Genomic DNA, 12577 nt, shown 5'->3' with positions numbered 1-12577 from the left:
GGATCATTAGGCTAATTACACAGTAGTAGCGAGTGTGTGTACTACCCATGACCAAACAAGCGTAGCACGGATGTAAGCGCCAGGTCCTCTTAACTAGATAGTATATCTTAGCCACAGCTGCACGCACCCACAGTCTATACTGGACCCTAATGGGTGAATGGGCATTGAACGCTGCGAGTTGTAAACAACATTCTGGTTTACATCATTCTAAGACGAGGCGATGTTTATCCCGACACACACACACGCGCGCGGCTACACTACTAATACACAAGTTTTAACTAGTATTATTATTACTATGCATACACATTCGTGTGTGTGTGTGTGTGTGTGTGTACTCGCCCAGTTGTGCTTGCGGGGGGTTGAGCTCTGGCTCTTTGGTCCCGCCTCTCAACTGTCAACTAATGTACAGGTTCCTGAGCCTACTGGGCTCTATCATATCTACATTTGAATCTGTGTATGGAGTCAGCCTCCACCACATCACTTCCTAATTCATCCTATCTGTTAACTACTCTGACAAAATTCTTTCTAACGTCCCTGTGTGTGTGTGTGTGTGTGTGTGTGTGTGTGTGTGTGTGTGTGTGTGTGTGTGTGTGTGTGTGTGTGTGTGTGTGTTTTGCGACAATACAGCATTAGAGAGTAGAATATGATATTCGTTTCACCGTGTACGTTCACTCCAACAGTCGTACGTACTGCTGGTGTTTGGGGCAAGGTTACTGCCCTCTGCCCTCAGAGTGGCACTCAGCCTTCACGCTGCCTTGGACAGTGACACTGGACGACAGTGATGAACAGTATCTTAGACATTGATTAGAAGAGATGGGGAGCTTGCTGACCGGGTGAGATAAAGGAAGCCTTCGGCTGTGGAAGAAAATGGCAAGCGCCATCACGGTGACTTAAGAAATGAACACCAACTTTCCAGTAACTAGAATCCAGAACACCCTGAATGACTGGGATCCAGAACCCACTGAATGACTGGGATCCAGAACCCACTGAATGACTGGGATCCAGAACCCACTGAATGACTGGGATCCAGAACCCACTGAATGACTGGGATCCAGAACACACTGAATGACTGGGATCCAGAACCCACTGAATGACTGGGGTCCAGAACCCACTGAATGACTGGGATCCAGAACCCACTGAATGACTGGGATCCAGAACACACTGAATGACTGGGATCCAGAACACTGAATGACTGGGGGTCCAGATTACATTGTTAGTTCTGGAAGAATCTTTCCAGTGCCCAGCTGACTAAGTCTATCAACAGTGGCTTCAACCTGCCCCAAATAATTCAGACAATCACAAAACACACTAGATGATTTTAAAGGGAAGCATTAGAATAAACATTAAAAAAACAAATGATAATTATAGATCATGTTATGTAGAGTGTCTCTACGCCACAATTTTAGAGAAATACTGAAAACATATTGACATAAAATATTCAATTTATGTGAAGCCACTTCACAATGGTGGCAATGACCCACACACCTTTCTTACAATAGTGCCAGTGACCCCACCCACTCATAAGAGAGAGAGAGAGAGAGAGAGAGAGAGAGAGAGAGAGAGAGAGAGAGAGAGAGAGAGAGAGAGAGAGAGAGAGAGAGAGAGAGAGAGAGAGAGAGAGAATGAATTCCCACCAGGGTAACCCACCACATTCTCACCTCTCCCATCCCCAGTGGTGGTCGCTGGCCCCAACACTCACTCCGCCTGGCTGGAGGTCTCTCGTTACACCACACACCTGGTGAAGGGATCTTAAAAGCATAGCGGGATGCCCACTTACGTGATAATTCCCCCCACCACGCCACCCCACCCCACACCATCACAGGCCCTGGGGATGGAGTCACAACCACACACAGATTGCACCACCACACCACCACCACCAGACGTCTGCCAGGTGAATAGCGAGCTAATGAGATCGTGGGAAGGTTTTTGCCGATTGGTAAGTCAGACAAGGTGTCGCAGCCGTAACAAAAACACTACAGGGCCACGATAGTGTAAATAGGTCCATTTGTAACCTGTTTCTGGCCCTGGAATATCAGGTTAAGAGTTTTTGACGATATTTTGGCTAACATAATCAAGAGAAGAGTACTGGGAGCTTATGATGAAGCATTCTGGGGGTATACAGCAACTAGAATAAGCTTGGAATATTTCGGTGCCGTCACTGTTGCTATCACACGCTGTGCTCTGCTGTGCCACGCTGTCCTAGGCTGTGCCACGCGGTCCTTTGCTGTGCCACGCCGGGAAAAAAAAATATGCAACTTGTTAGCTTGGTCGTCGTCGGCGACGTATTGGACGTCGTGTCCTCTCTGATACTTTGGTGAAACTGCCTTAATTCTTAATGCCAAATTACAGAAAGACAAAAGTGTTTAGTCTCCAGACACAATTCTGTCATGTTAGCGACTCGAATCATCCGTTAGATGGGTCTTCTTAACTAATATTTCCTGCCTCTAATCTTCTCAACCGCCGTCTTATCGAATCGGCTCCCATACACAACGTGCCCAACATTAACCTTAGTCCCGGCACCTGTGGAGATGTCTTGTACCTTTCTCAGTACTCGGGGGTAAATGTTCTAAACGTTAACACACGTGATCTCACGGGAGACATTTCCCGTCACGCAGGGTGCAGTCCCACCTCCACAGATCTCCAGTATCAGCTCTTGATACTGGTAATGGCTCAAAAGAGCCACCACTTACGGGCTATTCATGCCCGTGCCACCTTTTGGGTGGCTTATTCTTCATCAATCATCAATCAATCACACGTGATCTGTCTTTGCTCTAGCCTCTCAGGCTCTCTGAAGAAATCTTGTTCAGTTTTGCTTTTTTGTGTCTCTTGTCGTTATCTCTTTTGTCTCTATTTCACCGCTTTTCTCTTCATCATCATGAGGTCTTCTGGAGTTTTCTGTATACCTATTAAGTGCTATGGTTTACTTATGGTTTACTTTACTATGGTTTGCTTCTCACCTTTCATCATTCTTCTTACCTTGTATATGTACGTTTCCTCCAACTCACTTGGTTTACGGGCTATTCATGCCCGTGCAACCTCTTGGCACGCGCATGAATAGCCCGTGCCAAGCCTCTTCCTGTGGCTTAATCTTCTTAATTAAGCCTCTTCTTGTGTGGCTTAATCTTCAATCAATCAATCAATTTGGTGTCTAACAGCCACGTTGTTGAGACTAACCGTCTGCGTCCTCTCTAAACCTATTGGGCATGAGGCTCAGAGATCGTCAATATCATGATGCTTTAAGTTACACCAATACGTCGCATTTTTCAACGGATTATGGTACCTGTTGTTAAGACAAATTTGCTGCATTAGGTTCTCGCTTATAGTGTGGTCGCTGGTCGCTGCCGAGTGAAGCCGTTTGGGCTGGAATTTGGAAATCAATCCTCAAGCTCTGAGTAAATATATAGACGCCGGGGGAAATGAACATATATATATATTATATATATATATATATATATATATATATATATATAATATATATATATATATATATATATAATATATATATATATATATATATATATATATATATATATATATATATAATATATATATATATATATATATATATATATATATATATATATATATATATATATATATATATATATAGCTTGAATTAATGTTTTTATAGGGAATAATAATCTGGTTGAATATATTAGCCACAAAGGCCTACTTGTATTTAAGGACAATGGCAACTTATGGAAAAAATAAATTTCTGAAATATTTAGTCTTTTCATAGAAAAATATAAAGTTTTGTTTCACTTCCGCTTTCACATTCCCTCTCATGTTCATTCTCCTCTTCCCTCTTTCTCGTTTCTCCTTCCTTCCATTTCTTTCTCCATCCTCTCTTCCCACCTTCTATAACGTTCACATATTTTGCTCCCCCACCCCTCTTTAATCCCACCAAGAAATCTCCCCAGCCCCTTAACCACTCCCCCCCCTCCCCTAATCCCCCCCCTTGAACACAGCACGTCGATCACACCAACAACTCCCTTAATATCACAAATTATGCCTTCAATTTTCTCTTAATGCACAGCGATGAGGAGGATAATAGCTGCCATGCATAAGTTACACAGCGCTAATGACTGTGGTGGTCTGATGGAGCTCAAGCGCCTCTCTTGCCAGCCCTGTGTGTGTGTGTGTGTGTGTGTGTCTTAACGTCTGTATAGTCTCTGCACAGGTCTAAATGTGGGTCCATTCTGTGTAACCAGCTGTCTTGTCTCAGTATCTCCCTCGCCACAGAACGAGACCAGGCAGAAACTGCAGAAATTCTCACCAAAATTCAGGCTAGAGTGTTAACTATGGAAATAGAGTATTAATATAGGCTCGATAAGTTTCAGAATGAAAATAATCGACCAGTGAATGTTATCTTCAAGAACAGTAAACTTTAATATATAATGGCAGAAAAAGAAGAATTTACGAGATGGAGGAAAGTACCAAGAAGTATACAATAGCCATATATGAGGTGGAAAAGGAGTAAGTGAAGAAAAAGAGGGAAGTGTAACACTAGGAAACCAGGAAATATCAAAGAGAGTGCCAGGTAGACAAGTATACAACAGCCTGACAAGGCACCCATTCAAAGGAGCAGGCAGTAGTGCCTAGCTCCACACACATGTACACATTCCCGTATACGAGTCATAAATACTCATACTCCGCCCGAGTAAAACAGAAACAAGCAACACTTAGTGGGCCAGCCAGAGGCTTAGGGCCCGTGCAGGAATATCCCTGAAAAAACCTTCCCCTATGAAGATTAAACTTTAAACAACAGGAATTACTACTATTTTGTAAACAAAATCAAATCACCCCAGCAGATACGAGTAGCATTAAATGCTCAGATGGCATTACAAAAAAAATGGGAACCATTACAAAAGGTTGGTAGAAAAGAACACACACATTATCACAATTATGGAAGCGAAACTTACAAGTTTTATAGAGTACAAACTTCCCAGGAGGATACCAGGTAATGAGGAAATATAATTATTAGAGGAAACCGAACAGCAAGAATAGATAATAGTAATGCCAACAACAGAGGGACATACGATAATGGAGATCTGCAACCCCCCTACCAAAAAGTAGAAGACCTTTGGCGGATTTTATCTAAAAAAAAAAAAATCATTTTTATTTTAAGTATGTTAGTGTGAAATGTATGCAGTATGACTGCCGAGTTCCTTGTCCGAAACTCGGGAAGGAATCACACTGCGATTGCTAATGATGTATGTTAGTGTGAAATGTGAGATAACACATTACACGTCTCAAGACCCTGTTGTCTTACTCAAGATAATTACTGGTCAGGTCACATTCAAGTTTGAATGAACACAACATTCTAACAATTTTTGACTCTCAGGTAGCCTGCGGGTCTGGAAGGAAGGAATTATCAGGGGAACCTCAAATTGAAAATGAAATAAGTTTATTGAGGTAAAATACACACAAAGGGATGAGGTAGCTCAAGCTATTCTCACCCCGTTCAGTACATCGTGTTAATACATCCATAGAGACACATCACAAACAATAAACATATTAGGGGAACCTCAAGGTAAGATAAGGTAGGGAAGGCGGCAAGCCATCACTAGCACTTATAAGGGGAGTCAGGATAAGGTTACGGGCTATTTATGCCCATGCCATCTCTTGGGGTGGCTTAATCTTTATCGATCAATCAATCAGGATAAGGATTTGGTATGGGACGGGATGGAAAGGAATGGTGCCCAACCACTTGGACGGTCGGGGGATTGAACGCCGACCTGCATGACGCGAGACCGTCGCTCTACCGTCCAGCCCAAGGGGTTGGGGCTGCGGGTCTAGAGTGCACAAATGCTTACGTTTGACATCAATTTGTGTACACAGAGGCTAAAACACAAGGTATCAACAACGTCGGAGAAACCACCCAACCCGGCGCCTGACAGCTGAGTGGACAGCGCTTGGGATTCGTAGTCCTGAGGTTCCGGGTTCGATTCCCGGTGGAGGCGGAGACAAATGGACAAACTATGTCTTTCACCCTGATATCCCTGTTACCTAGCAGTAAATAGGTACCTGGGAGTTAGACAGCTGCTACGGGCTGCTTCCCGGGAGGGGGGTGTAACAAAAATGAGGCCTGGTCGAGGACCGGGCCGCGGGGACGCTAAACCCCGAAATCATCTCAAGATAACCCGCCCGGATGAAGTGACGATTGTGCCCGAGAGGGAGTACAATCACCAGCCAGTCCGTCCTCCTAAAGTTCTCCAACATCAAGAAAACGGTCAATTTAAATTGCCCTTATCCTAACCTACCAGAGGACCCAAAACAGAAAACGGGCCAGTACGTCACTTTCGGGAGCAGCTTCCATTTTCTAGTACGACAATATTTGGTCTTATGTAACGCATACGTGCGAAAAGCGACGTTCTTTGTAGGAGGAGGAGGAGGAGGAGGAGGACAGGTTGCACAAGAACGTGGTATGTCTATGGGAAAATTTTGAAGCTGTACGATGGGATCGGACCCGATGAATGCCGGTTCGATCCCTTTCTACCATCTCGATATTTTCTCATAAAAAGAGGTCTTACGGCTCACAGACAAACAAGAATCAAAGATGGTAGGAGCGACTTAAAGTACTCGAGGAACGTACCTTGAACGTACGGGAGATATAATTTATGCAGGTAAAATAATTGAAGGTCAAACCACTAATCTGCAATACAGAGATAATGGTGTGCCAGCGGCCTCCGATAACACAGATGGCGCTAACAGTGTAACGAAGACCCCTGGGAGTCTCTCTCAAACACGCACACAAACACACACACACACACACACACACACACACACACACACACACACACACACACACACACACACACACACACACACACACGCACACACACACACACGCACACACACACACACACACACACACACACACACACACACACACACCGGTGTGTGTGTGTGTGTGCCGGACCGGAGTCATTGCTATAAACAACCGATGCTCAAAAGGCGGGATCCAAGAGTCAGTGCACGATCCTGCAGGCACAAAAAGGTGAATACACACACACACACACACACACACACACACACACACACACACACACACACACACACACACACACACACACACACACACACACACACACAACCCGACCTAATGTTACAAATAAAGCTTTTGACATCATCAAATGGACGCTTGACTGTCTCCCCGATGACACCGCACCCACAGAGTCAGCTAACAATGGACATGCACATATAACCTGGCCAAATTCCATGTTAGCTGTGAAGGATATGGTACCAAGACAGTCTTCTTCACCGTCCCTGCGAGTCTCAAGATGGCTACTCCGTGTGTAACGCCGCCGGTAAGGGCTAAGGAGATCAACTGATTACCCGAGCAAAGTCAATCGTGGGCAAGAAGCCTCACACTTCATGCTAGAGTCGACCCGAAGTGAGTCTTGCAATAGGTATGGGCATATATATCATTCGCTGGCACTGGGTCTTGTACACCGATTCACCCTAGATTATGAGTAATTAATCAAGAGGCGAATTCCAAGTATGACTGTAAAACATTACCACAATATATTATTTACACCGATTTACATTTACAAAAGTGAGGTGTGACTTTATAAAACGGTTCGAGAAAAGAAGTTATGGTTTATTAGTGTCAGCGAAGAACATTAAGTGGTTCAAGACAAACTTGAACTAGACGACGACTGGCCGGCAAGTGGTTGGTATCACCAGAGCCGAGCGCTCAGGTTGGGGGAGTCTGGAGCACAAGGATACGAGGCTTGAGGGACGCCCGAGCAGAGGACACGTGCTCCCTGGCAGGTCTGTAGCGGCAACTATGACATAATAAACGACTTGATCCACGACTCTAATTCTTCCCGCGTGGTCGACGGCACCTGTGTAGTCTTCCAACAATAAATCTGCTTTGCTTTATTTTCCTGTGCAGCAGCAGCAGCAGCAGCAGACGTGAAGCAGAGCGGCAGAACCAGTGATGACTTAGTGATAGTGAACACGGCGTATGGCCTCTCTAGGGCGACTGGCGACGGGAGAAATCTCTCTGGCTCTGGGAGCTAGCTGGGGTCAGCGAGGCAGGACAGATTAGGGGCCCCCAAGACGTGTAACTATGCTCACGTGGAGACATGAAGCCGACCCAAAATGAGACTACGAAAAATCTTCTAACGTTCGGAATCTCTATACAATTTCCTCAACACGCGTGTCGGATAACTACTGTAGAAATGGTAGACATTTCTACGCGTTCTCCCGGTGGTCTGGACCATTAACAATTCTTAATGAATCATAAGATTTGCGGCAAGTGCGGCGATGTCTGAGATCAGTGTCGGTAGAGATAGTGGCATAATTTAAGATGTAACCTCCAAAGGGTCTGAACAGTCAGACTGGTTGATCAGGTTCATCACTCCTGGCCTCGGGCCGGGCTCAGATTAGAGCCTCCGGGCAAAACAAATAGGAAAATCAAAATCAATTATACTTATAAAAAGAAACTCAACATCCTTAACCGAGTAAAGTCTGAAGTCTGAGACTGTAATAAGCACAGAGTTGGAGCATCAGCGGTCGTCGCCTTTGTCAGCGGGTGGACACGACTGGGTAACATGCGTGGTCTTGACAGCCTTCCTTGAGCCCAAGAGCCCGCCTTCCTGACTCATCTGTCGTCACTTCGTCGTCGCCATTCTCATAAACGAAACACCTGTCGCTCTCTCAACTACGGGCTCACCATAGCCCGTGCTACTTGGAACATTTTGTTCCAAGTAGCGAATCTTTAACAAAAACAACAACCTGTCGCTCTCAACTCAACACACGAGTATTAAACAAAAAAAAACATATGAGCATGTGACTATCACCCTCCGTACACAAGAACAGACGACTGTCGTCCCCAATACATGTTTCCATAAGCTCCAAAGTCTCCTTTTACCACATCACCAAAATATCAACAAATATTACATATACAGTTTAGAACACACACACACATGGCAGCATGACGCTTATTGTTAGCTGATGTTTTGTTATTGTCGCTCTCACTTAGTGTCGTGTTCGTCCCCCAGTGGTCCGGAGCGTCCCACGGTGGTCCGGAGCGTCCCACGGTGGTCCGGAGCGTCCCACGGTGGTCCAGAGCGTCCCCCGGTGGTCCGGAGCGTCCCACGGTGGTCCGGAGCGTCCCCCGGTGGTCCGGAGCGTCCCACGGTGGTCCGGAGCGTCCCCCGGTGGTCCGGAGCGTCCCCCGGTGGTCCGGAGCGTCCCACGGTGGTCCGGAGCGTCCCCCGGTGGTCCGGAGCGTCCCACGGTGGTTCCGAGCGTCCCACGGTGGTCCGGAGCGTCCCACGGTGGTCCGGAGCGTCCCCTGGTGGTCCGGAGCGTCCCCCGGTGGTCCGGAGCGTCCCCCGGTGGTCCGGAGCGTCCCCCGGTGGTCCGGAGCGTCCCATGGTGGTCCGGAGCGTCCCACGGTGGCCGGGTGTTACCTGGTCTGCATGTGACACGTGGATAGATAGTCACTGTTCGTGGTAGTCGGTCACCACCGTAAGACTGTGCAGCTCAAATGCATATTCCTCGTCTATTTACGTCAAATATTGCTGCCCGTGAAGTTGTGTTGTTTAAGATTCTCTACTTGGAACAAAAAGTTCAAAGCAGCACGGGCTATGGTGAGCCCTTAGCCCGTGAAGCTATTTCTTCAGCTATGTCCTTCCCGTAGATGTAGATCAGGTGTGGTGGTGAAGGTCCCCCGTGAGGACCACCTGTCACCGACCTACAATCTCGGCCCCTCATCGCTCGGCCTCACGTCTTGCGGTCCGCTAAGTGACATCTTATCCAGTGGGAGTGAGGGTAAAAATAGCCAAAGCTACTCTGTCCTTATGTGATGTACTTTCTCTTCTCAATAAACTTACTTGAACTTGAAGTTATCCAGTGGGCTCAACTCCCAGTTAAATGCACTTGCTCTTATCCAAACTTGTTTTCCTAACTTGTATATACAAGTCTTGGCTGAGGAACTGCGTGGAAAGACGTTTAAAACCTAAAAATACAATAGAATAAAATAGTTCTTGTCTGCAATGAAGTTCTTATCAGTGAGGTTTGTTAGGGAGCATTTGTCTTCACTAAAGCTATGTTGCTTTGCTATTCTGTTCAATATACTTTTTTGTCAGTTATCTTGCAGGGAATGCTCGTTAAAGCGTGCGTGCGTGTCTGTGTGTATTTACTATTTGTGCCTTCAGGATCGAGTTGTTAGCTCTTGGACCCCGCCTTTCTAACCGTCGGTTATATAGCTAATGTACTGACTCCTGATCTAATTTTCCTCTATCATATCTACTGTATGCGTGCGCGCGTGCGTGCGTGCGAGAGAGAAGACTAACTGCAATTTTTCAGAGTTAATTTTTGTTTAATGTAAATAAATGACAAATACAGCACTTCAATTTTTATAATTCAGATTTTATTTGTTGGACTTGTTGAGACACTCCAGCCACTAGTCCTGGAGGGAGGGAATTATCAGGGGGCAAGCGCCAGGCCATTACGACTATATAGCACTTGGAAGGGATCAGGATAAGGATTTGGGTTGGGACGGGGGGGGGGGGGGAAGGAATGGTGGCCAACCACTTGTGGACGGTCGGGGGATTGAACGCCGACCTGCATGAAACGAGACCGTCGCTCTACCGTCCTGCCCAAGTGGCTGAACCTGGAACCTCTGGAACTTCTCTCCAACCTCGACTTCCTCCAGGAGCCGACTATTCAGTGTGCTCTAGTATGAATATTTATCACTTCCTACTTTGAACCATATAAATAAAATCAATTCAATATAAAATAAATTCAATATAAATTGGAGAACCAATTTATATTGAAATAATGAAACACCGCCTCGCCTGCCCCCTGTCCTTAACCCGCGCTGTGTCCAGTGCTACAGAGCAGAAAATCCTCGCTTTCACAATGGGTCTTTCAGCTCTCTCTGCTGCTCAAAAGCCTAGATATTTACACCTCACTGTTTGGGGAGCGGATAAGGCCGACGACGAGATGATGATGTTATGGGATTTTGCTCCTTACCGCATCTCTGGACAGCATCCCAGCATGATGTCATCCCCCCCCTGCTGAGCCAATCAGGTACAAGGACAGGTGTTTGCCGCCAGGCTATTGGACAACAAACACCAATTCTCTTGTCCTTACTTTTTTGCAGAGTAAAACAAAAACAGAGATAAGAAGAGCAGCTCACTAACCTAGACACTTGTTTAACAATTTACTCACGGTCATTTATGCTAGTGTAACCACTGGAATAAATTCAGATATGCCTACACGGTGAAGGGGATAAATGTAGGCTAGGATCACACAGGAGGCAGGTAGGCCTAGAGAATAATTAAAAAGCAAGAACATGCCTAGGAACATGAGTACAAGTGGCAGGCAGGCAGGCTGGCAGGCAGGCTGGCTGGCAGGCTGGCTGGCAGGCAGGCAGGCAGGCAGGCAGGCAGGCAGGCAGGCTGGCAGGCTGACAGGCAAGCAGGCAGGCTGACAGGCCTAGAACAAAACACCAGTGCACAAGACAGGAAGCCCAAACGCAAGCAGGAGATGTATGAAGCAGCTAGGCCTATATCACAAAGACGCAGGTACACCTTGAACACAAAGGGGGAGGCAGGTATAGACCTAGATAACAGAGGGACGCGTGACGTACACAACCGTGAAATAGGGTAAAGCCTTGGTTATTACGGCGGACCTTGTCCTCCGAGAGCCCGCGGTCCTTGTCCTCCGAGAGCCCGCGGTCCTTGTCCTCCGAGAGCCCGCGGACCTTGTCCTCCGAGAGCCCGCGGACCTTGTCCTCCGAGAGCCCGCGGACCTTGTCCTCCGAGAGCCCGCGGTCCTTGTCCTCCGGGAGCCCGCGGACCTTGTCCTCCGGGAGCCCGCGGACCTTGTCCTCCGAGAGCCCGCGGATCTTGTCCTCCGAGAGCCCGCGGTCCTTGTCCTCCGAGACTTCGTGGTCCATTACCTTCCGTCCTGAGACCTGACTCGGCCAGCCAAGACGCTTACCAAGAAAAATGCCGCCAAGAGTGGCTATAAATGCTGTGGGAGCCATCAAGGTTGGTTTTTAGCTGCTGTGGCAGGAGCCACCATGTAACAGCGGTCAGCGTACCAAAAGCACACATGTGGGCCCCGTGTCGAAGGAGCCAGCAGGCAGGACGATAATCAACACTCTGGATTATCTGTCTCTGATTGGAAACCATCTCCAGCCACTCTGCTTTACACTCTAAAGAGAAATGTTCTATACAAACCGTACCAACGCCTGAGACCCGGGAGAAGGTGTGTTTAATACGGGCTGTTCCACAATGAAATAAATATACACTCAGATCTCTAGGATAGGCTAGGCTAGGCTAGGCTAGGCTAGGCTGGCCTAACGCGATGTTTCCTCAACACACAAACTTGGAGCAATCTTCTTTATGCCTTGTAACTATCCTGATGTCGTGGCAGAAATGGCATTGTCTGGGAGGAAATGGTATCAAAGACGGGATGGAGAATAAAGGAGGGAAAATGCCAGGAATTTTAATTGAATGCGAGGGAATGGGGCGGTTACTAGAGTCGCGGAGCTCCTCCCGGGGTGTAGGCTTCCACTACTCATTAACTTTAAGAAACAAAATGAGATTTC

At 46.8% G+C, this 12577-nt stretch overlaps 1 protein-coding gene across 1 annotated transcript; it reads right to left on the bottom strand.

Moving 5' to 3' along the window:
- Nucleotides 1–9884: 9884 nt before the first annotated feature.
- Nucleotides 9885–11920, bottom strand: LOC138366593 (germ cell nuclear acidic protein-like). The gene is made up of 2 exons (XM_069327624.1): nucleotides 11647–11920; nucleotides 9885–9973 (listed from the first exon to the last, which is right to left on the bottom strand). Exons 1-2 carry the CDS (start codon nucleotides 11918–11920, stop codon nucleotides 9885–9887), a joined length of 363 nt encoding a protein of 120 aa, XP_069183725.1.
- Nucleotides 11921–12577: the final 657 nt, after the last annotated feature.

Source organism: Procambarus clarkii, chromosome 2 (assembly GCF_040958095.1).
Source record: "Procambarus clarkii isolate CNS0578487 chromosome 2, FALCON_Pclarkii_2.0, whole genome shotgun sequence".
Taxonomy (NCBI): domain Eukaryota; kingdom Metazoa; phylum Arthropoda; class Malacostraca; order Decapoda; family Cambaridae; genus Procambarus; species Procambarus clarkii.
Note: the sequence above shows the minus strand (reverse complement) of the source record. Positions and strands in the feature narration are given on the sequence as shown.